The sequence below is a fragment of the Acinonyx jubatus genome, chromosome B3, assembly GCF_027475565.1.
Source record: "Acinonyx jubatus isolate Ajub_Pintada_27869175 chromosome B3, VMU_Ajub_asm_v1.0, whole genome shotgun sequence".
Taxonomy (NCBI): domain Eukaryota; kingdom Metazoa; phylum Chordata; class Mammalia; order Carnivora; family Felidae; genus Acinonyx; species Acinonyx jubatus.
This window is the reverse complement of record NC_069386.1, coordinates 133,026,604-133,047,389: the sequence shown is the minus strand read 5'-3', so window position 1 is coordinate 133,047,389 and position 20,786 is coordinate 133,026,604. Positions and strand designations below refer to the sequence as shown.

The following is a 20,786-nucleotide window of genomic DNA, read 5'->3' as shown; positions in this document are numbered from 1 at the left end:
CAGAGGGTGGGACACGAGACCTCAGAGGCAGCGAGTGTAAGCAGAGTCTCAGAAGACAGTGCCTTTCGTGGGGACAGAGGGAGGCCAGAATCCACTCCTCCCCTCTGCGCTGCCTGGTGGACTCCAGCTAGCACAGGCCCATTCAGTGGACTATCAGACCACCTGTACCAGGACCATGGTGAACTTGGAATCGCCTGGAGCAACTTCTAGCAACATCAAAAGCAAGTTGACAGAGCCTGAGGTGTGAAATCAACTAGGAGGTGAGCCCCCGGGAGGGGATAGATTCAGCCAAACGCCTGCTACCTTTTCTTGTGTGGGCAGCTGTGGGCAGTGGAACGAAACAGCTTCTCAGCCAGCTCAGTGAGGAGCGGAGTTCCCGTGCACAGCAAGCTTGCTCTCTCTACCCCATTTCCCCATCTGTGGCATGGAGACCATACCTGCCCTGTGTTTCACTGGCTTTGTAAGTCACAAAGCACCAGACGGACTGAGGGATGCTGAGATGCTCAGAACCAAGAGCATGTGGCTTGGGCTCTGGTCGTTAACTTGCGGTTTGTGAGTTCAAGCCCCACATCGGACTCTGGGCGGACAGTGTAGAGAGCCTGCTTGGGATCCGCGCTCTCTCTCTCTCTCTCTGTCCCTCCCCTGTTCGTGTGTGTGCACATGCTCTCTCTCTCCCCGCACCCCCCCCCCCCGCAAAAAAAAAAAAAAAAAAAAAAAAAAAGAGCACAGGGCTGCAGGACCCACAGAGATTACTGGACTGGAATTACCAAAACTATCATGGATTGACTTTCAACAGGAAAGAGTTCAAACAAAAGGGGTTTCTGTCTGTCTTTGAAAGTAGAATTTCTACCTGTGGAAAGATTTTTAAAATATATGTTTAGATTTTAACTCATTGTGGGTGCATATTTTAATAAAATACAGTAAATTACTATAGGGGCATCTGAGTGGCTCTGTCGGTTAAGCGTCCGACTCTTGGCTTCGGCTCAGGTCATGATCTCAGGTTGGTGAGTTGGAGCCCCACACTGGGCTCTGTGCTGACAGTGCAGAGTCTGCTTGGGGTCTCTCTCTCCCCTCTCTCCCTGCCCCTACCCCACTTGCACTCTCTCTCTCAAAATAACTAAAAGAAAATTTTTAAATAAATTACTAGAAAATGCAATGAAAAAAAAAAAACAGATTCAGACATAACATTACCCATCATAGTGCCATAGATGTTTATATTCTGTTTCTCTCCTCGTCTTGTTGCAGATTGGGAACAGCCTGTGAGTCCGCAGAGGTGCCCCCGTCGTGCTCCGAGTAGGACTGATCTAGCTTCTCACTACTCAAAGTAGACCAGCAGCACTGGCACCACCTGAGAACTTGCTAGAAATGTAGCATCTTTGTCTCCATCCCATTCCTGCTGAACCAGGATCTGCTTTTTAACAAGCTGCCCGGGTGATTCACGAGCCTGTTAAAGTTTGTGGTGGCGGCTGAGGCAGGTGGGTCTCAGGACACTTGCAGAATGAAGGAATTAACTAGAAGCTCTCCTCCTAATCTCAGTGTCGCCTAACACCACAGCTGATGGCCTAACCTGTTCCAGATGAACAGAACCAGACATCACTGGAAGGGCCCAGTGCCAAAGTGAGAATGTGGGCCCCCTTTTCAAAAAATCATGAATTCTAGAATGGCGACAACTAAGATTGGGGCCCTTCTGAGTGTGAGGCCCTTGGTGACTACGTGCGTCGTCCCCTGCTCATCAAGCTGGCCTTGCTGACGAGGTAGCAAATGGTTGGCTCATTCCGAACTCACACGTGCTGGTCAAGATAGGTTACAAAATTTCTGCTTTGTTTTTTTCATTACTAATCATCGTCAGTAAAAAGCTCCAAGCCTCAACCTTTTTGAATTTTCTCAATATGCAACTAGAATGGTTTTACATGGCCGTTATTCCAATGCAAATGATTCTTTCACAACGTACAGAGATGTAGGTCTGTTAAAACGTGAATGGGAGCTCTGTATAGGGAAAGACAACTTGTGCTCATTTATTTTATTGACAGTGTACAGATTTTGATATATTGCATTACAATACTGACTGCTAGGTTTCTCATAAAGATTTAGTTCATATTTACTCTAGATTTTTCTTCACAACAAAAATAAACTCATGCCAGTGTTTAGTAACCAATGATATCAATTCATTCAAATTTAATGACAGTTTTATTAAACTAAGAATCTCATATCACAGAGCATTCACAGTGCAGGAGGTCACAGTTATTGAAAAAATAAATAGTGAGATAAATATATTTATTATTTACAAGTTTTCAACTCATTGCTCCTGCTTTGCCTGTTAGAATGAACAAGGATGGCGGGCACTGAGCCCCGCATGCCAGAAAGGTCTTGTGGGGGACTCAAGTGATGTGGAACAGCCCCAGAAGTTCTTGGGTTTGGTCGTTTTAAGCGAGTTCTGTCTGGACACGAGAGCCCCCTGATTCTCTCTACCTGCTGCTTGGTAAGTCATGGCTAGCCTCCAGGAAAATCCCATGGCCCTGCAGAAACCGTGCCCAGCCTACTTCCTGGGCATCTGCAATGTGCCCGGCCTCTCCTTGCTTGGCCTTTCTCTTGGCAGCTCGTGCCTCTGCCCACAGGCCTGGCCCCATCTGGCCGGCAGCCCTCTTTCCTCTCTAGGTAATCAAGGCTCTTTTTGTCTTCACCCAGCAACTACTCCGGCTTGGCGGCTGCTGGCCAGGAGACACACGCAGAAGGCACTTTGCTCCGAACTGGACATCCAGCCTCCCAGACTAACAGCCCCCTTAAGACGTTCCCCAAGGTCCGGCCACAGAAGCTCAGCCACAGCCTCTGTCCGCTGGGTCCCCAAATATCCTTGATCTAAGCCACGTGGAGGAAGCTTCAGGAAGTCTTTAACAGCTCCAAAGGGCACCTCTGGAGGGGAGGGCAGGGATGCCCCAGTGGACAGAAAAAAAACAAACAAACCCAAAACCCACTGGAACATTTGATTTGGAAAAACACAGCTGCCTTGCCCACACCCTAGTCATTTCTGGTGTAAGGGAAAGCCTTGCTCCTTCTTTTGAAAGGAGACTGTCCGTCTGGATAACTGGGAATTCCTATCTTGGGAATTCCGGAGCGGGAGCAGGGAGGGAGCTGTTGTCTGAGACCTTCCCTTTACGCACAAAGGCTGATCATACCAGACCACGCCACTAGAAACCCAACTGCACGTACTTTTTCTTGATAGCTTTAAAAAAATTGTGTTTTCCAGTGGTGGGGTAGGCAGAGCACATACTTTCTCCAGGATTAAGGGTTTTATTGGCCTTGACCATGGAAAAGTCCCAACCAACATGTTACATAAAAAGCAACTGTTTAAATTCTGGCAACAGTGGGAATAGGTGTGGATTGTGTCCCTGTTTGTCATCAGGCTTTTAACCAAGGAGTGGCCGATCCCAGGCCCAGAAATCGAAGACACGGATAAGCTACACGAAATAGGGCTGGACTTTCAAGGGGTCCAGGGGGCATTTTCAGCTCTCAGAGCTGCCTCCCCTCGCCCCCAGTTCCATCTCGGGGTATTCGGGCCTCAGATGTTTCCGCAGACTGGAAGCATGTTCTTGGCCCCTGGTGCAAAGTGGAGGGCACCTGACCCCGACAAATGGGCACCGATGCCTGTAAGAGGCGAGGAAAAACCTTGAACACACGAAGATAAAAGGTGACAGAAAGCAGGCCTACTGGCCCCTGTTCCTGTGTGTAGGTTTCACAGAGACAAATGGAACCAGGGTGCCATTTGTCATTGAAAAATGAGAATAAAAAAAAAATCTCCATAAAATATCAAAGCTCTAATACCAGCCAGCTGGCTTCCTTGTTGCGATGGAAAAAACAGCCCCACCTGGGGGGGGGGGGGGCGGAATGGGAGAACAGTGCTTTTTGTCCCAATTTTACGCAGATGCCCACTTCCTCGAGGTTGGGCAGCATGGTGACAGGGCGGATAGTCTCCCGTTGGCTACCAGGCTTGAGTGACAGCCTGACCACAAAACCAGTTTGCTTTCCTTATTGAGGAGCAAATACAATTACCTAAAGGTCTTTAAAAAAACATCTGTATCCCCGTGGTCTGTGCCCTTTGGGAAACGTTTTCAACAGCACGGCAACCCCGATGAGTCAGGTTGGCAAGAGGCTGGGCTCGAAGTGAGGAACCAAACAAAATCTGTGTCCCACCCGTGGTCTCTGCCTCGTGGGAGGGGTCCATGGGAAGAATCTCTTGTTCTGCCGCTCACATGACTGATGCAGTGGGGAAGGTTCACCCAGTGAGGGAAGAGTCCCCTTCCTCTGCGCTTTGAGAAGGCCCGGAAGGAGCCTTCATGCTTGAGGGGCTCACGTGATCAGCTAGAGAGACCAGAAAAGCCCAAGTAGGTGTCCACACCCGGTGGGGGTGTCCAGACACTTGGGCGAATCCACCAAGAGGACAGGGGTCAGCGAGACAGCATTTGGGTGTGTATTCGGGGTGGGGTGGGGAGACGACAGATTTCCTGCCACCCAACAGCTGCCCAGAGAGTTTTCAGAAACTTCTGGAAGTTTCTTTGGGCATGATGTGGCAACAAGGCTGCCAGGACACGAACCATCTCGGGTGCCCCGGACGCATCTGCTAACTGTCCCAAGGGGAGAAAGACCTACAGAATTGTGTTCAGAGGGCATTAGAGAGACCCAGCAATATTTAAATCACGGCACAGGGGAAGAACATCCTGAAGATTTTCACCCTAACACGCAAGTTCCTTGTTTATTGAAGTAACAAGCACTTGCTGAGAGCCTGTCACATACGCAGCACAACCATCTTTTCCAGGCAGGGAGGAACATGGTCTGCAGGGGGAAGGAGAGAGGGGGGTGGGAGCAAATGGGCCACCCCCTCCCTAAGTGCCCACTCAGTGTCAGGGTCACAGCCCCATCAGAACATCAAGGCCACTGAGGAGCACCGGCCCAAGCTGCTTCCCTCCTGCTGGCCCCCAGGGGAAAGTCCCCAAACACGGCAGGTCCCCAAACACTGTTCCAGTGCCTGAACCCCACTGGCCCATCTCATGCCTGGGCAGGGAGGGCAGGGCATGGAAGCAGCTTCAGCCGCTGGTGCTGGGATTCTCCCCCACTTTTCCGCGGAGTGGGGGCTCAGAACTGACCCTCTCCCAGCCTATCACGCCTCTGTCCACCCCTACCTTAAGGAGAGGGAGGACCCTAGGACTCAGGTAGGAGAAACGCCAGGGGGACGGAAGGGGGTCGGCAAGGAGCCACCCTCACTCTTCCCGGATTCCCAGCACTTGTGTGGAGTCCGGCATTCCCTGAGTACCTGGCTCCTGCTGCAGTGGTCAGGCTTGCAGTTCCTCGTCTAAAGGGAAAGAGTGACAGTTTCTTTCTTGAGGACCTAGACCCCTGGGCAGCCCAGGAGGGGGGTCTTTGGTTGGGGACTGCAGGACTGCCCTAGAGTCATGTGCATTCCCCACCTGGTTTAATCTGGCTCTGGGAGGGTTCTGCCTTATCAACCGCTTGGGTCTGTAAAAGGAGGGGATGGACAGAAGCAAGAAACAGCCCTAACAGGTGCGGGGAGAGGTGGCGATGGGCAGGTGAAAACTCACAAGGGCGGCGAGGTCTGCGCACAGGGGCGAGAATCACAGAGACCGGCACACTGCAGGTCATGGGAAGGATAACGACTAACCTGTCTATAGCGCCCTTAACCATTAGTCTCTCCCTGCAGCTGACCCAGAACCTTCCTCCGGGGCCAGGTTTTCACCCACCTGTTCACGCCTGAGCCGGTAAGGGGAAATTCCAAACCAGAAATTGACAGGAGTCCCCTGCTCCCGATTCTACAGACATTTTCAGTCTCAGTTGCAACGGTTCGTTTTTCTTTTCTGCTCCCAATGAGAAGAGCTAAATTTAATTTTTTTATTGCCTATTTGTGACGCAGAGTAATTACCCCATGCTAATTAGCTTCGGGAATAAAATAAAAGGAAGTAATCCTGCGGAGTGATGAAAACATTATTTTAAGATGAAGTCCTAATTAATCAAGCAATTCTTTAAACCTGTGATGGAAAAATATTTAAATAAGAGACTTTTTCACTTACAGCACATGGCTTCCTAGTTACAATAAATGCACAGATCCTTTAAGGAAGCTACATTGGCACATTAGAGTCCAAAGAGAATTAGCCAGCAGGAGTGCTCTACGCACTAAAAACACTATTTTAGCCTCAAACTGCCAACAGCAGTATACTTTATCATCTCAGATGGACTCCGCTGAGGAAGAGGCAGGTCATTGGGATGTATTCTCTAAAAGCTACACAAGGATTCAGAGAAGTGAACACCAGCAGGGACACCCTCGGGGGCCATGTGGCCTGTGCCTTGTAGGGAAAAAGATCTTTTGGTCTTTACCAGGGGAAAAAAACGTACACTGGATAGAGATAGATATTAGGATACGAGCTGGGGCACCAGGAGTCAATTAAATATTTGCTGAAGTCTTAACTTCAACAATAAGAACCAACCACAAGGGCAAAGACATGCCTCCGCCCACCCCCTCCCCCCCTCCCCAACCGAGGATGGCTGACCCACTGGCTGACCAGGGAAGGGTAATGACCGGGAGCCTGGCTCTGCTCTACTTACTGACAACAGACCTCGAGTCACCTGATCGCTCCGAGGCTAGATTTTCTGTTAAATGGAGAGACCAAATCCTACTTACATCAACAGGGCAATTTTGAGAGTCAAGTTGGAGACAGACCCACTCTGAAACCCAGAGGAGTCTGTAAGACCAAAGGGACCAGGTGGGCTTCCCTAAGAGGTCACAGAGGGCTTGGAAACCCTGCGTATCTGAAGTTGATACGAATGATCCTCCCGGCTCCCACCTAGCTAATTTCTTAGGAAAATCACCTTTGCCCTCCATGGAAAGACCACTGAGCCCAATCCAGGTAAAGAAACTTAAAGAGGAACCTTAATGTGGTGTAGTTACTAACACTGATGCGGATCCAGAACAGAAGCCCGGCGACGACGGTGTTCCCTCCCACCTTAGGCTTAGGCTCACTTAAAGGACACCAACTCGAACGCTCCCTCCTTCTGAAAATCAGGAGGCCCTAACAAATACAGCCACACATTCAACCTCGAGTCACAACCTTTGTGTTTCAGGAAGGAATGAGCTGTTGGTTTAGGCTCATCCCCGACGACTGATTACAGGTGAATGGCTAAAAACCTGTCCTCACACTATCACGGGCAGTTGCCATACAGTCTTCCGTGCAAAATATCCCAATATTAAAAGTGCATCAAATCCAGTAGACTTTTGCAATAGAAACGTTACAAAAATAAAAAAAAAAACACACCTCTATATAAAATTAATTGTGCTTTCTTTTTAGAAACCACGGATGGTTTGTGTTCATAAATCTTTTTTAATATATATTTGAGAGCTACGAAGCAGGTGAAAATTATTTCCTATTTTTCTATTTTTGACTCAGCCTCCCGTCCTTGGCCCTTCACGTGGAGCCCACTGTAAGGCTCTAAAAATTCCAAGTTACGTTTTTCATACTCGCCTCCAGGTAACCAGACAGCAATTTTCAGGAAATCTCCCATCTTGTCATTAACTGTTACTGGTGATACACTCGTTCCAGCAGGCTATGGAATTTGCTGGGCATACAGACGACTGGGTCTTTCGACCGGGTGGTTTTGAGAGCAGCGCATTAACAAAGAAATGACAAACCCAAACCGACAGGGGTCCGCATCACACGGAACGTCTGGAATGTATGGCTGTGAGCTTCCATCTCCACTGTGTCTCTGAATTAGCACCTAGGTAGATGTTAGTCTTTCACTCTCTTCTGTGTTCCAAACCAAAAGTCTTAGTGTCAGTGCGACATGATTGATACACATAGGATTCATTTTCCACGGGGTGTTACCTGTTCTTGGTCCCCGGCATGGCCTTTTTGTACGGAATGAGATTTTTCAAGTATGATGATCGACATGACATTTTATTTTTAATATTTCACTGCTCATTCTCCGAACGCGTCAATGAAAGTGGTAAGGAAATTCTCTTTTCTGCGGCGAGAAGCAGTTTCTGTTCTTCCAGCTTTTCCAGAGAAAGGGGCAGAATGTTTGCCCTCGTGGCCCCAAACCCTCAGCAGATGGAGGCCTTGCCCCCTCCAAGGTGTGAGTGTTTCCAGCAGAAATGGGAGGGACTGAGTGTAGCACAGGCTGCCTCAGGGACTCACACCCTCTGGCCCAGAGGGGACACCGGAGAACGACATTCCTATTTTGCACTTGCCCCAGGGGACCTCACATTCGCCGGCCACCTCACTTCTGAGGCTGCCCTACGACAGAAAGACAAACTGCACACAGATGTCCTCACTAAAGTGTCCGAGACAGATGAGACACAAGTACATCCCTGCGGCTGCCAGCTCGGGGGTCTGCGAAGCCACTCCCATGGCGGCCCCCGAATCTTGCCTTGTGTGGGGAGGGCAGCACTCCGAGGAGGAGGAGGATGCCCAGCAGCCTGGCCCGTGACCAGACAAAGACCACGATGGCTCTTCCTTCCAGTGTGTGAAGGAACAGACGGTGGCCACCGAGGCAGGAGAGACTCGTGGTGGGGGAGGGAGGGAGAGAGGAGGCTGGCATCAGAGTCCAGAACAGCCCCCCGTGGGGGGTGGGCAGCAGCTCGGCTTTAATCGTCTTCTCGGCACATCGGCAGGTTGACGAAGGTGAAGACGTTAAACTCTATCATTATCGAGAAGCACAAGAAGACGGCATAGAGGGCCAGCACACAGACCCCCAGCTTCCGGTCAAGTCTCCATTTGTTTAGATGGATGCCGAGGACCTGGAGGGACAGAGGACAAGCAGTGGCCTTGGGGACAGAGGAATACAGGGAGGCATTTTACCAGGGCCACTATACACAAACTAGGAACTGCAGAACTTTCTCCAAAGTGTGGACAAGGGCAGAGCGGTACCACAAGGCACATCCTGGGTCTGGTCAGACTGAGTCCCTGAGGGCTTTGAGACCTGTCTGATGGAAGGGCGAGTCTTGCCCTTGACCCAGGCCTGCTGGCTCCAGGGACACAGGCAGCCGCCCCCTCTGGGCTGGCCCTCCCCGAACAGACACACCACTTTGCTCAGGACCCATGTTCGGCACCGAGGGCCGCCCTGCCTGGACTTCCTCTAGCAACAACCAGGGACTTTCTCTGGGTCTTCCCTTTGCTGCAGAACTTGGCATCCTCAGCCCCTCTCTGGGAAAACTTCTGATGCATCTACTGGCTCACGGCTTGGCAAACTTCAGCTTGGACCACCTTTTGGTGTGTGTGTGTGTGTGTAGACGGGCTTGGGGGCATATCCTCATTCTACATTCTTTCTAGACTCTCCCACACTTCACTGCCTTTCCTTCTCATCTCTGATTTGAGACTTCCTAAGGACTGGATCACAGTTACCCCATCAGAGCAACATGATGTGTTCTACAGAGACAGACCAATCTGGGTTCAAATCCCAGCTTTGCCACCTCCTATCCCTGGGATTCTGGGCACACTTTCTCGAACCCGAGCCTCGATTTCTTCCGCACAACGGGAATGGTATCATCAGGTGGCTGTAAGGACTGACTAGCATAAGCAGAGGTAAAGTGTATGGGACAGACGTGTGGGTACGTGGGGTGAGGAGGCCTCAGTATGAGGGTGTCCTGGTCCCGAGGCCTGACAGCCATGCTCCCCACCTGTCAGCTTGGATGGACAGGGGTGAATTTCTCTCTTACTGGCACTAGTGAGGGGAGACAGACTGGGCCGTGGGGATACAGGGAGGTGGGTCACTTGCTCTGGTGACTTCTGGGTCACTCAGGCAAAAATGTGGTGGTGGGGGCCAACATTCTTGGCACCAACTGTGTCTGGAGGGACCTGTGAATTTGTGTTTGCTCATTTTTATGCCTCACTGCCAAGGGGAGGAGGGAGGGCTTTCAGAGACTCTGCAAGTGACTGTGGATCCCATGGAACGACACGTAATTCTGGAACCGGAAAGACTCACGGTGAGAGCGACGGAGCCCAGCAACAACACCACGGAATAGACCAGACCCCGGCTGTTGATCTTCACCTGGAAAAACAAACACGGGTGCCCTGAATCTCTGGGCTGCCGGGGCCCCCATTCTGAGAGCCTGGCGTACCCCGGTGTATTCCTTCCCCTTCTGGAAAGCACAGGCGGGTGTTCGCAGTGAGCACATGGCGTGGAGGGTCAGCCAAATGTGGGTTTAGGCCTCGGCCCTGCCTGTGAGGGAAAGGACTCGGAGGGGACGTGCACGCCCACAGGCTGCAGTGTGGGGTGGCCGTCCCGATGTGTGCTCAGCACATGGGGGCTACACATGGGCTTCTCCCCAACAGCTGCTCCTCCGGCTGTCCCGGAGGCCTTCAAGGAAAGGGGGTGCCAGGGTGCCAAGGGGAAGGGGGCAGCGTGTCCCCTGGAGCTCTCGGCTGGAACAGGGCCAAGGCCACTGTCATTCCCCGTAAAGTGCTCGTGTCTGGCGTCCATCTGGCTTATGGGGCAGTGAGAGGAACTTACCGTGGACCCATAGTTAATAACCATGGTCTGCAGGCCCCAGGGTATGCCGAGTCCCACTAGGATGTCAAACACATTGCTTCCTATGGTGTTTGAGACCGCCATGTCACCAAGGCCTAGAGGACAAGGGACATGAGTCATTCACTGAGGTGGCTGGAAACCCCTATTAGCGTCCTAGGAATCCCTTCTTCACAGACTCCGAATTTCAGAAACTTTTTATGAAGTCTAAATCCACTCTATGAAGTCTAAGGGGTCTCTTAGGGACCGAATTGTGACCCTTAAGATTCATATGTTGGAGTCCTGACCCCTGATTCCTGGGAATGTGGCATTATTTAGAGATAGGATCTTACAGGGATAAACCACTTAAAATAAGTCATTAGAGTCAACCCTAATCCAATATGATTGGTGGGGTTTGTTTTTGTTTTTTTAAGTAGGCTTCATGCCCTGCATGGAGCCTAAGCAGGGCTTGAACTCACAACCTTGAGATCAAGACCTGAGCGGAGATGGAGAGTCGGATGCTTAACCGAGCCACCCACATGCCCCCCAAGACGACCGGTGTTTGCTGATGTTCTCCAGGGGCTCACTGCATGCTTCACCCTTGTTGAATCCTCCCAGTTACCCTGGGAGGGAGAGGGCACTGTCCGCTGTCTCACATGGCAAATAATGGAACTGAGGCTTGGGACATGCCCAAGATCACACAGTTTGTGGGCGGTCCAGCATCCTTCACCCCGAGCCATGATGTGTACTTGTGGCCCAGGTGATGGTGCCATGACCTGGGCTCAGAGGATAAGCTGTCAGGTCCTCCGCCCTCATGGCTTCTGCAGAGTGAATTCTTTTCTCCCCACTAGACTAGAAGCATCTTCGAGGCTAGGGGGCCATGCCGTCATCCCCTGCTTCCTGCCCAACCAGCCAGTGTCATGCTGGCCACACAACCTAAGGACTTAATGATCGTGAGGGGTAGGAAAAGTGAGAAAACAAACGTTCACAACTAACACTCATGCTGGCTCACACCTGTTCTAGCCCGGCTTCTGAGCTCTCATTCAACGTGAGTGTCAGAACCTGGCACACGTACAAATGTGTGTGCAATGAACACACCCGAAACACAAATGGCCACAAGCACACAACTGCTCTTGTCACCGAGAAGCCTGCAGCCACCCAGGCCGGCACCTGGATGGTCGGCTCACCCGTTTGACCACCGGTGCCGCTGCTGGAAGCCAGGTCCCGCCCCGCCTCCTGCCCTGTCGCTGTCCTTTGCAGACCTCCGGGATACAAGGCCTCCCTCGACACTGACACTGTCTTCAGTGACTTGAAAATCGTGGCAGCTTGGTGCCGCTGGGGGTGGAAGCTCTGGGAAATCAGCCTTCCCGCGAATGCAGCTGCTGTTTTGAGCCAGCTACTCGCCCCCATCGTTCGATGGGTCGATGACTGAGTTTGAGGGGCACCTGGGTGGCTCAGTCTGGTGAGCATCTGACTTCGACTCAGGTCACGATCTCACCGTCTGTGAGTTCGAGCCCTGCGTCGGGCTCTGTGCTGACGGCTCAGAGCCTGGATGGAGCCTGCTTCGGATTCTGTGTCTTCCCCCCTCTCTCTGCCCCTCCCCCACTCGTGCTCTGTCTCTCTCAAAAATAAACATTAGAAAATAAAAAATAAAAAAAAAGATGCCCGAGTTTGAGAGGACGAGGGTCTCTCTGACGCGGTGGCCTTCCTGCCCCACACAGGTGCTGCGTATAGAGGAATCATACGGCAACACTTCTCAGCCTTTAAGAGCACAGGACTCGCTTGGGGGCCTCACTGAAATGCAGATTCTGAGTGGGTCCGGGGTGGGCCTGAGACTCTGCATGTCCCACAAGCTCCACACACAGAGCCGGGAGCCTTCAGGGAGCCGAGGGCGCCCTATCCCTGCGTGCTGCGGGATCTGCTTGTGGGTGGACAAGCAGGAGTTTCAGTGCCCTCTCATGAAGAACCCTGATGTTCTCATCAGTGGGGGAGGGGCGGAGGGAGCCGGAGAGAGAATCTCAAGCAGGACCCGTGCTCAGCGTGGAGCCCAACACGGGGCTCGATCCCACGACCGTTAGATCATGACCTGAGCCGAAATCAAGAGTCGGACGCGCTCGAACGACTGAGCCACCCAGGCGCCCTTACGATGATACACTCCACCCCTGCCTTGCCTTTCCTCGGTTTCTGTGCCCCCACACTCCACAGGGCTCACTCTGAGATGACGTCCTACCTCAGAGCCTCACTCAGCCCCAGCTCCCAGAGCCCCCTTTCTGACCTCACTGGGGCCGCCCCCTCCCCAGGCCTTAACCTTCTAGCATCAAGACCCCTGCCCCCAGACAGCCCGGACTCTGCGGGCAGTTTCTTCAACTGCATTCTCTTGCCCCCTTGACCTCCCATTGTATCAACCCAACAACCCCAGGGCCAGGGAACTTGCCCTCTCTCATCCTCTCTCATCTGTTACTGGCGCTGGTGTGACTGAGTCCCACCCAACTTTGTGCCACAGAACACCAGCCAGGCCCTTGGGGCTCACTGCCTTTCCTATTCCTCCCTGTACTGGCTTGAACAGTGCCCGGCCCCGCAACTCACGTCTGCCCAGCACCTGTGAATTGGGCCTTACTTGCAAGGAGGATCAGAGGAAGGTGAAGTCATAACTGAATTAGGACGGGCCCTTATGCAGGGACCGGTGTCCTCGTGAGGACAGAGAAGTCTGGACACAGACGCACACAAGGGGAAGACCACCACGTGCCCACGGAGGCAAAGACCATAGAGACACAGCCTCAAGCCATTCGGTCATCATTACAAGCCAGGAGAGAGCCCTGGGACAGACCCTTCAGCCTTTGGAGGGAGCACGGGCCTGCTAACACCTTGATTTTGGACTTCAAAGTCTCCAGACCCGTGCGACAATCAATCTCTTGTTTCAAGCCACCAAGTTGTGGTATTTTCGCTATGGCAGCCCTAGGAAATGAATGCACTCACCTCAAAGGTCACTCGATCACACCCCGTTCGCCTCAGCTGCTGTCCCCACTGTCCCCATTCTCCTCAAGCCTCCAGCCTACGCCAACCACGTTCCCACACTCCTCTCCCCTCAGCTCTTATCTTCTCAGGACCAACCGACCCCTCAACCAACCCTTTCTCCTAACTCGGAGGAATGAAAGGTCCTTGGCCGATTTTCCAGAGCCGACTTTCTCGTTGGGGACTTCTGTCCCCTCTGAGGTGTCATTCTGTGATTGGCCCCCACCTCCCGCCCCCCCTCCCCAAACTTTCACACTTTCGTTGGTGGATGAAGATCTATGGAAGTGCATGCTGGGTTGCTACCTCACCAGTGGAAACAGCCTTTATTCACTGCCCTTTACGGCTCTTTTGTTCTGCCATTAAACAGCATACAGGTTGACCCATGCCACATAGTGAGCCCTGACTTTAAGAATAGGAAAACAGAGGCACGTGGGTGGCTCAGTGGGTTAAGCATATGACTATTGATTTTAGTTCAGGTCATGATCTTGTGGTTTGTAAGATTGAGCCCTGCATCAGGCTCTGTGCTGACCACACGGAGCCTGCTTGGGACTCTCCCTCTTTCTCACTGCCCCTTTCCCACTCTGTGTGCCCCCCCCCCCCCGCCTCTCTTAAATAAATAGATAACCTTAGGGATGCCTGGGTGGCTCAGCTGGTTACACGTCCGACTTCGGCTCAGGTCATGATCTCACGGCTCATGGGTTTGAGCCCCGCGTCAGGTTCTATGCGGGCAGCTCAGAGCCTGGAGCCTGCTTCAGATTCTGTCTTCCTCTCTCTCTGCCCCTCCCCACTCGTACTCTGTCTCTCTCTCTCAAAAATAAACATTAAATAATTCTTTAAATAAACTAAAAAAAAAAAAATAGGAACCAGATATAGGATATCCCTGCTTTGCCGTCCCGGGACCTGAACACTCCTTGTTACTGTTATATTTGGTATAAGAAGTTGGAGCTTCAGCTCTGTTCAATGTCGCACTGGTGACTTTAGAGCAAGTTCATTTTTATCCAAGTTTGCACAAGCAAATGCTTCCCAAGGGCTGGAGGCGTTATATCTTGGTAGTATTCTCTCCACGGATGGAATCTGCTGCATGATGCTTTCCCACCATCAGCTGGCTCTGTAGCAGGACTTATCAACTACCAGGCAGAAGAGCCATGAACTAGAACTCCGGTGGGGGACGGGAGCCTGCATGGCGATGCTCACAGCTGTGGGGGCCGAGGCACCGTCCTTACCTTGTCTCGCCACGATTAAGCTGGCCATGCAGTCCGGAACACTCGTGCCTGCCGCCAGGAAAGTGATACCCATGATGACATCCGGGATCCCAAGCGTGTATCCAATAATGGTCACCTGCAGAAGACGGGGGACAGGAACTCACGGAGGAACACCCAGACCTTTGCTTACTCTGAGTGTTTTCCACTTGAACCACAGCACTGCTGTTTTATTTACTGTTTTCAAAAGTCTAGCAAACGCAGTCAGATGAAAACAAAAGTCACCTACCGTTTCTCAAGACCCACAGACAACCACTATTAACACTTTTCATGAGCCCGCGGCTCTCAAACTCCAGCATGTGGAAAATCTTCTGGGGAGGGGGAGGCTGGTTACAGTGCAGACTTCTAGGCCCCACCCCAAGTTTCTGATTCAGGAGGTCTGTGGTGAAGCCCAGAGTTTATATTCCTCACAAGTTCCCAGGTGGCCGGGACCCTCAGGCTACTTGTCTGGGAACCCGCTTGAAAACCGCTGCTTTACAAAACATCCTTGACTTTCTCTTCGGGGTGTGAGAAAAAAAACAGAATCAGATGACACTATCGACACAGATTTTGCAGCTACCTGTTTCATGTAATAATTGACTGTGAACACCTGTCCACCACACATTCTCAACCACGACACTGTCTTAAACTGATGCACAGATTTCATTGCACGGCTCTGGAGTTTCAGCGCATCCCTCACCGGTGGATATCGAGGTGGTCTCTTTCCCACTGTGTATAAGTGACATTTATTGAGCACTTGCTGTGTACCAGGTGTGTCACATGCACAATCTCAGGCTCTCTATTATCCCCACCCACTGGGGAGGGGCCACTCTCGGCGTGCTCATTTTACGCCCCGGGAAACAGAGGCTCAGAGAGGTTAAGCGGCATTGCCTGTGGGCACGAGGCTGGTGAGCCGTGGAGCAGGGATTCTGGGCCAGGTCTTTCCGACTCTAAAGGCCATGCGCCAACCTCAACACCACGCACCTTGTGCGTACAGCTTTGAGTTCTTACTGCCTCCTTAGGATAAGCTCCAAGAAACAGAACTGCCGGAGGGAAGGACATGTGAGCTTTGAAGGATCTTGACTCTCGGTCACACAACTCCCCTGATAAATGCCTGACACTTGAGAGATGGCTGGGGCCCTGAGTAGCAGCCAGATGGAAAGCCCTAGAAGCATCTGGATAACCCCATTCAAAATACTCATTAGCTCTGGCTTGCTTCCCCATCTAAAAACTGGGAACACTGGCATCTCTTAGGGTAGTTCACATCTTGATGGATGGCTCCAATCCCAGTGAACAGTTGTTTGATTTAGACAAGCTGGTTTGCTTCTCTGAGCCTCAGTCCCCTCATCTGTAAAACAAGCTTGTTGATAAAGATTAAATGAGAAAGTGTGAGGTGACCATGCCTGGCCGGTGCAAGATGTCCGTAGGTGTATGTTTCCCTTCTCTTTCAGTCATTCACCTTACAATCCATAGGGGCAGAGAGAATGAGGGTGATCAGATTCACAGAGCTCAGAGAGCCCCAGATGAAGTAGGCTAAGTGCAAAGCTCAGCCCTGGAATGTAGTCAGAGCATGTGGACTGCAACAACATACCTCCCGGGACAAAGCTTTGCAGGGGGGTTTGAAGATGCCCCACCTGCTGAAAGACGGTACCCAGCTCAGCATCACCAGGTACAGGGCAGAGCACACACTGACAGGCCCGCCCTGGTCTCTGCAGGAAGAGACACCGAGGAGGCCAACATGGTCTGCTGATCCATCAATCAATGTTCAGTCTACCTTGGCCATGATGGAGATCTCCCTAAGTACAACCAGGCCATGGCCGACTTGCTTTCAGTGAGGGATGCCAGACATCATAAACACAGGAGCCTGGGTTATTCTGACGTTATTGGATGCCTCCATTTTTTTTTTTCTAAAATCACTGAACTGTGTGGCTAAGAAGCCAAAGGATGGAAGAACAGAAGGAAGGCCTCGTGTGTGCGTGCGCCATCCAGGGTGCTTAGGACCGGAGAGGCCACCTGAGTGTTGCTTTGCCCTGGACTCCGGCCCTGGGCTCTCGGAGCCCACCTGATACTCAGGCTTCAGAAAGGGAAGCAGAGCTGAGTCCAGACTCTGGGGCTATCTGTTGTGACCTAGTGGAAGTCACGGCTCCCCTCCGGTCCTCAGTCTCCCCAACTGTGCAAGGGAGCTGGACACGGCAATCCCTTTCGAAGGACCCTCCGTTTTGACACTGGCATTCAAGAATCATTTCCCCTGAAGGCTTAGGGGTGAGGGATGCAAAAGCTGGTGGGAGTAAGGGGTGGGCAGGTGACCCTTCACTGCTCCCTGACACACCGGTCAGGGCATAAGGAAAGTAAGCTCGTGTCCCTCTGGCCAGCACTTCTTGCTTCCGTAGAAATGAAGGCTAACGTGGGGTGCTGTGACCTATACAATTTCTACTATCAGGCTCATTCCATTCCCTCCAAACTAAGGCGGGTTGACGTTCAAAACCGTAGGTAAGGGGGCCCCAGCAAAGCGGCTCCTGTGACCCCGGCCAAGCCGCTGCCATGACTCTGCTTTAAGAAGTGTGGGTGGGGTCTGTAAGTCCAGGTGGTGTGGATGAGGGTGCTGTTAAATGTCCTGCCTCACTGCCAACTAATAGAGCGGATTTCAGAATACTACTGTTTTCAGTAGAGAAGAAAAAGTCTCATTCATTCATGAATTTGATCTTATGTAATTCTCATAACCCACCTGAACGTCATGGAATACTTTTTTTTTTTTTTTTTTACTTGCAGTTGTTAGTTTGGGAACGCACTTTAATAAGAGAAACCACTGGATCCTTTTTATCGAATATAAAGATAGGCTGGCGTTAACCCTATTCAGAAAAATGTCAATTTACAAGTGCAATTCATTTAAGGAATAGTTTTCATGATCTTTGTCCTCCTTTTCTGGGGGTGGGGAGGGTTGGAGAGTAGCTATTTTCAACTCCTCCCACCCCAACACACACACACACACACACACACACACACACACACACACACACACACACCCCCAGCATCTATAAGGACTTTAGCCTTTATCTGAACAAAGCATGGAAGCAGCATTGGCTGCACCTTGTGGTGCGAACAGCCGTTAGCTTCGGCGGTGACCGATCTGTCATGCTCAGACCACGATGCCCGAACAGACACTTCCACTCTCCCAATGACCCTGTGAGGCAGGGATGATCGTCCCCCTTTCGTAGAGGAGACTTGTGGCTCTGGAAGCTGAGTCACCTGAGTTCGTGGCTTGTGAGTGGGAGATCTACGATTCAAATTCATTTCCATGTGATCCCACAGCCCTTTTCTCCCTGCCACACTGCTCCTCTGGGGTTACGGGAAAGGCGGCCCCTGTGCCTCTCAAACCAAGACTCTCTGCCCTCTGCAGCTGGCGTCAGGCATCAGGCTCTCTGCCTGAAATGTCTACACTGCAGTGCGAGCTGCTGACAGGTGAGCTTTCACAGCAACAGAAACAGCTGTCTGTCACTGCTCCTCTCCTGCTCCTGAGCTCCCTACGTGGAGCGGAAGGGGGGAACCCCATGGGGTGGCACACGGAGCAAGGGGGAAGGGGCTCCTGCTTGGCCCGCCCCAGGGGGCTGTCCCACGTGGCCCAGAGGAGCTTACAAGGAACTGTGCCAATGCCTCTCTGCCTGCAAAACGTCTGTCCCCATGGCATCAGAAAGCTCCAGTAGGAGACTGATAGGCAGCTCGGGGTCACAACTGAGATCATGGACTCAGGGCCCAACGCTGGGGACTAACCCCAACTCTAGACCTTACTGATTATGTAACTAATTGTGCCCTAGTTGGTAGTCGTGCAAGGGGGCCGATGACTCCATCTGGATGCCTCAGTTTCCTCCTCTGTAAAATGGGCAAAATAAAAAACACCTACCCCATCGGGTTGCCATGAGGGCAGGGGTTCCGGAAAGGGCTGCCTTGTGTTGTCTCCCTCACGTTCCCCCCAGGGACCCTGGAGAGGAAAGGGGCCTAGTGACTAGCCCCCCAGAGATCCTTATACAGCAGCCACGCCACCCCCGCCGTATTCCTCTTTGCACGGCACCCGGGCAGCATGTCTCACAATCTCCGTGTGAAGGTCTGTCTCCCTCAACGCGCCCCAACTTCTGCCTGGAAGGCAAGCGCCACGCGGTGTCTATCTGGGCGCCCCCGGTGCACGGCACTGCCCCGCGCTCCTCTGCTGAACCTTTCTACCCAGCGACATGCCAACAGCTGCGAAGGGAGGGACTTGCACAGCAGTGCCTGAGGCCACTCTTTGAACCCAGCTCTCCCAGCCTCCAGCAGGTGCCGGGCAGGGGCTGTGCCTACAGTCCGCCCTCGCTTCCTCCACTCACCAGCCACACCATCAGGTAGGAGAAGACAGCAATCCACAGCGTGGCGGTGATGAAGGTGACCATGAAGTACTTCTCCCAGCGGGGCTTGCTGCAGTTGGGGATGGTCACGCACAGGAGGAAGATGAGCGGCCAGGTGAACACCCACTTGGCTTTGTCCCCTCTTGCCTCTGCAGGGGGGCGGAGCCGGGGGCGGGGCGGGGAGAGAAACACATGCCGGTTATACACCTGCCAGTCTACCTGTCCGTTTCGTTTCTCAAGCCGAACAAGACAACGCCCCCAGTGTGAGCCCCTGAACTCAGAAGTACACGCCTCCATAATGGCACCCTGGAGGCGATCTCAATAAGACAAGCCGGTAAGTGTTTGCTGACCGAATAACTTCCGTCAGTCCAGATCTTTCGTTCGTCAGAGTAAAGGAAAGCGAGACCCAGAGCCGGAACGGATTTGCCCAGGAGAGCTGGAGGGGGGGGCTGTGGGATACGGTGGGCTCTGCAATCAGACAGACCCGGGTCGGTGTTCAGACGACCTTGAGCAATCCCATAACTCCCCCACCCCCCCCCCCCCCAACGGCAAGAGTTGTAGTAACAACAGTGCTATAATCAGTAGACGGAGTCTTTGCTGTGTGGAGCAGGCATAGGGCTAACTAAGCGCTTTGCCTTTTAGTGCTTTCTTCATCTGTTGAACGGGAATGTTTTCTCTTTCTTGGGTGTTCCAAGAACGACATGATGTACACAAAACACACGCTGCGGCATACAGTAGGTACTTTGGAAACCTCAGCTCCTTTGTTCCAAGATCATATGCTCGGCTCGTTGCAAACGCGAGACTAAAGTGTGGGTGTCCTGGCTGGCAGGTAAGACCTCACTGGCCCCTACCGACAGAATTGACAAACAATTCATCCATGAAGAAGTGGCTTCAATAAGCCTGTGTGCAAGCCTGGTGTTCTTAATTAGCCACTGAGTATGGGTGCACATGCAGACTCACAGTCAGCTTGTTGCCAATGAAACAGTGGAGGACGGACTTCTGAGGAGTCTCTCCTCCATAAAAACAATGAGAACATTGGCAAAAATGGTCAGATCCAGCCTTTTTCAGAACTCTGGAAATGGACCAAAGGCTTGTAGTAATCCAGGCAGAGTTCACTTAAGAAAACTGGCTGCATATCAGTGAGAACAGTGAGCTTTGTGGAGTGTTAACTTGCTCTTTTTCCATTCCTTCCCACTAGTTCTGGAGTAGCCTTGAAAACCATCATCCCCGGCATCCGCCGCAGGGGGCGGGACAAGGCTGGAGCCCCTTCAAGTCCATTCTGGGAGAACTGGCATCTTCTGACTTGTCTGGTGGTTTCCTGGAAGATCCCACTTCCAAGGCTGTCTTTATTTTTCCTGCATCAGAGCTCAGCCAGTGTGAACAGCTTTTTCCTTGGAGGCATTTGTTGAAAAGAATCAGAGGCAACTGCTGAACATCACAGTGTCCACGGGGGTGGATAACAGTTGGGACAGACAATAAGCTGACCAAACAGCTTAAAAAAACAAATTGGGGAATGGGATGCCTAGCGAGGGCTTTGAAAAGCTCCTACATATCTTGGTATCTAAAGACCAAAACCATATGCCCGTGGTTATTCACATGCTCGGTGAAGATTTGAGAATGCCCTAAGCTGTCACTTCTGCCTCAGGGTGAGCCTCTGAGC

At 52.0% G+C, this 20,786-nt stretch overlaps 1 protein-coding gene across 2 annotated transcripts in view; it reads right to left on the bottom strand.

Annotated features, from left to right (window-relative positions):
* Positions 1-7,359: 7,359 nt before the first annotated feature.
* The window catches only part of SLC24A4 (solute carrier family 24 member 4), a 171,793-nt gene continuing 158,366 nt past the window's right edge, over positions 7,360-20,786 (bottom strand). For both annotated transcript variants that reach the window (XM_027066462.2, XM_027066461.2), the window contains exons 13-17: positions 19,109-19,275; positions 14,739-14,853; positions 10,510-10,622; positions 9,982-10,047; positions 7,360-8,797 (exon numbers count right to left, since the gene is read on the bottom strand). In XM_027066462.2, coding sequence (XP_026922263.1) covers positions 8,645-8,797; positions 9,982-10,047; positions 10,510-10,622; positions 14,739-14,853; positions 19,109-19,275 — 614 coding nt within the window. In that variant the 3' untranslated portion in view covers positions 7,360-8,644. The remainder of the gene's footprint in view (positions 8,798-9,981; positions 10,048-10,509; positions 10,623-14,738; positions 14,854-19,108; positions 19,276-20,786) is intronic.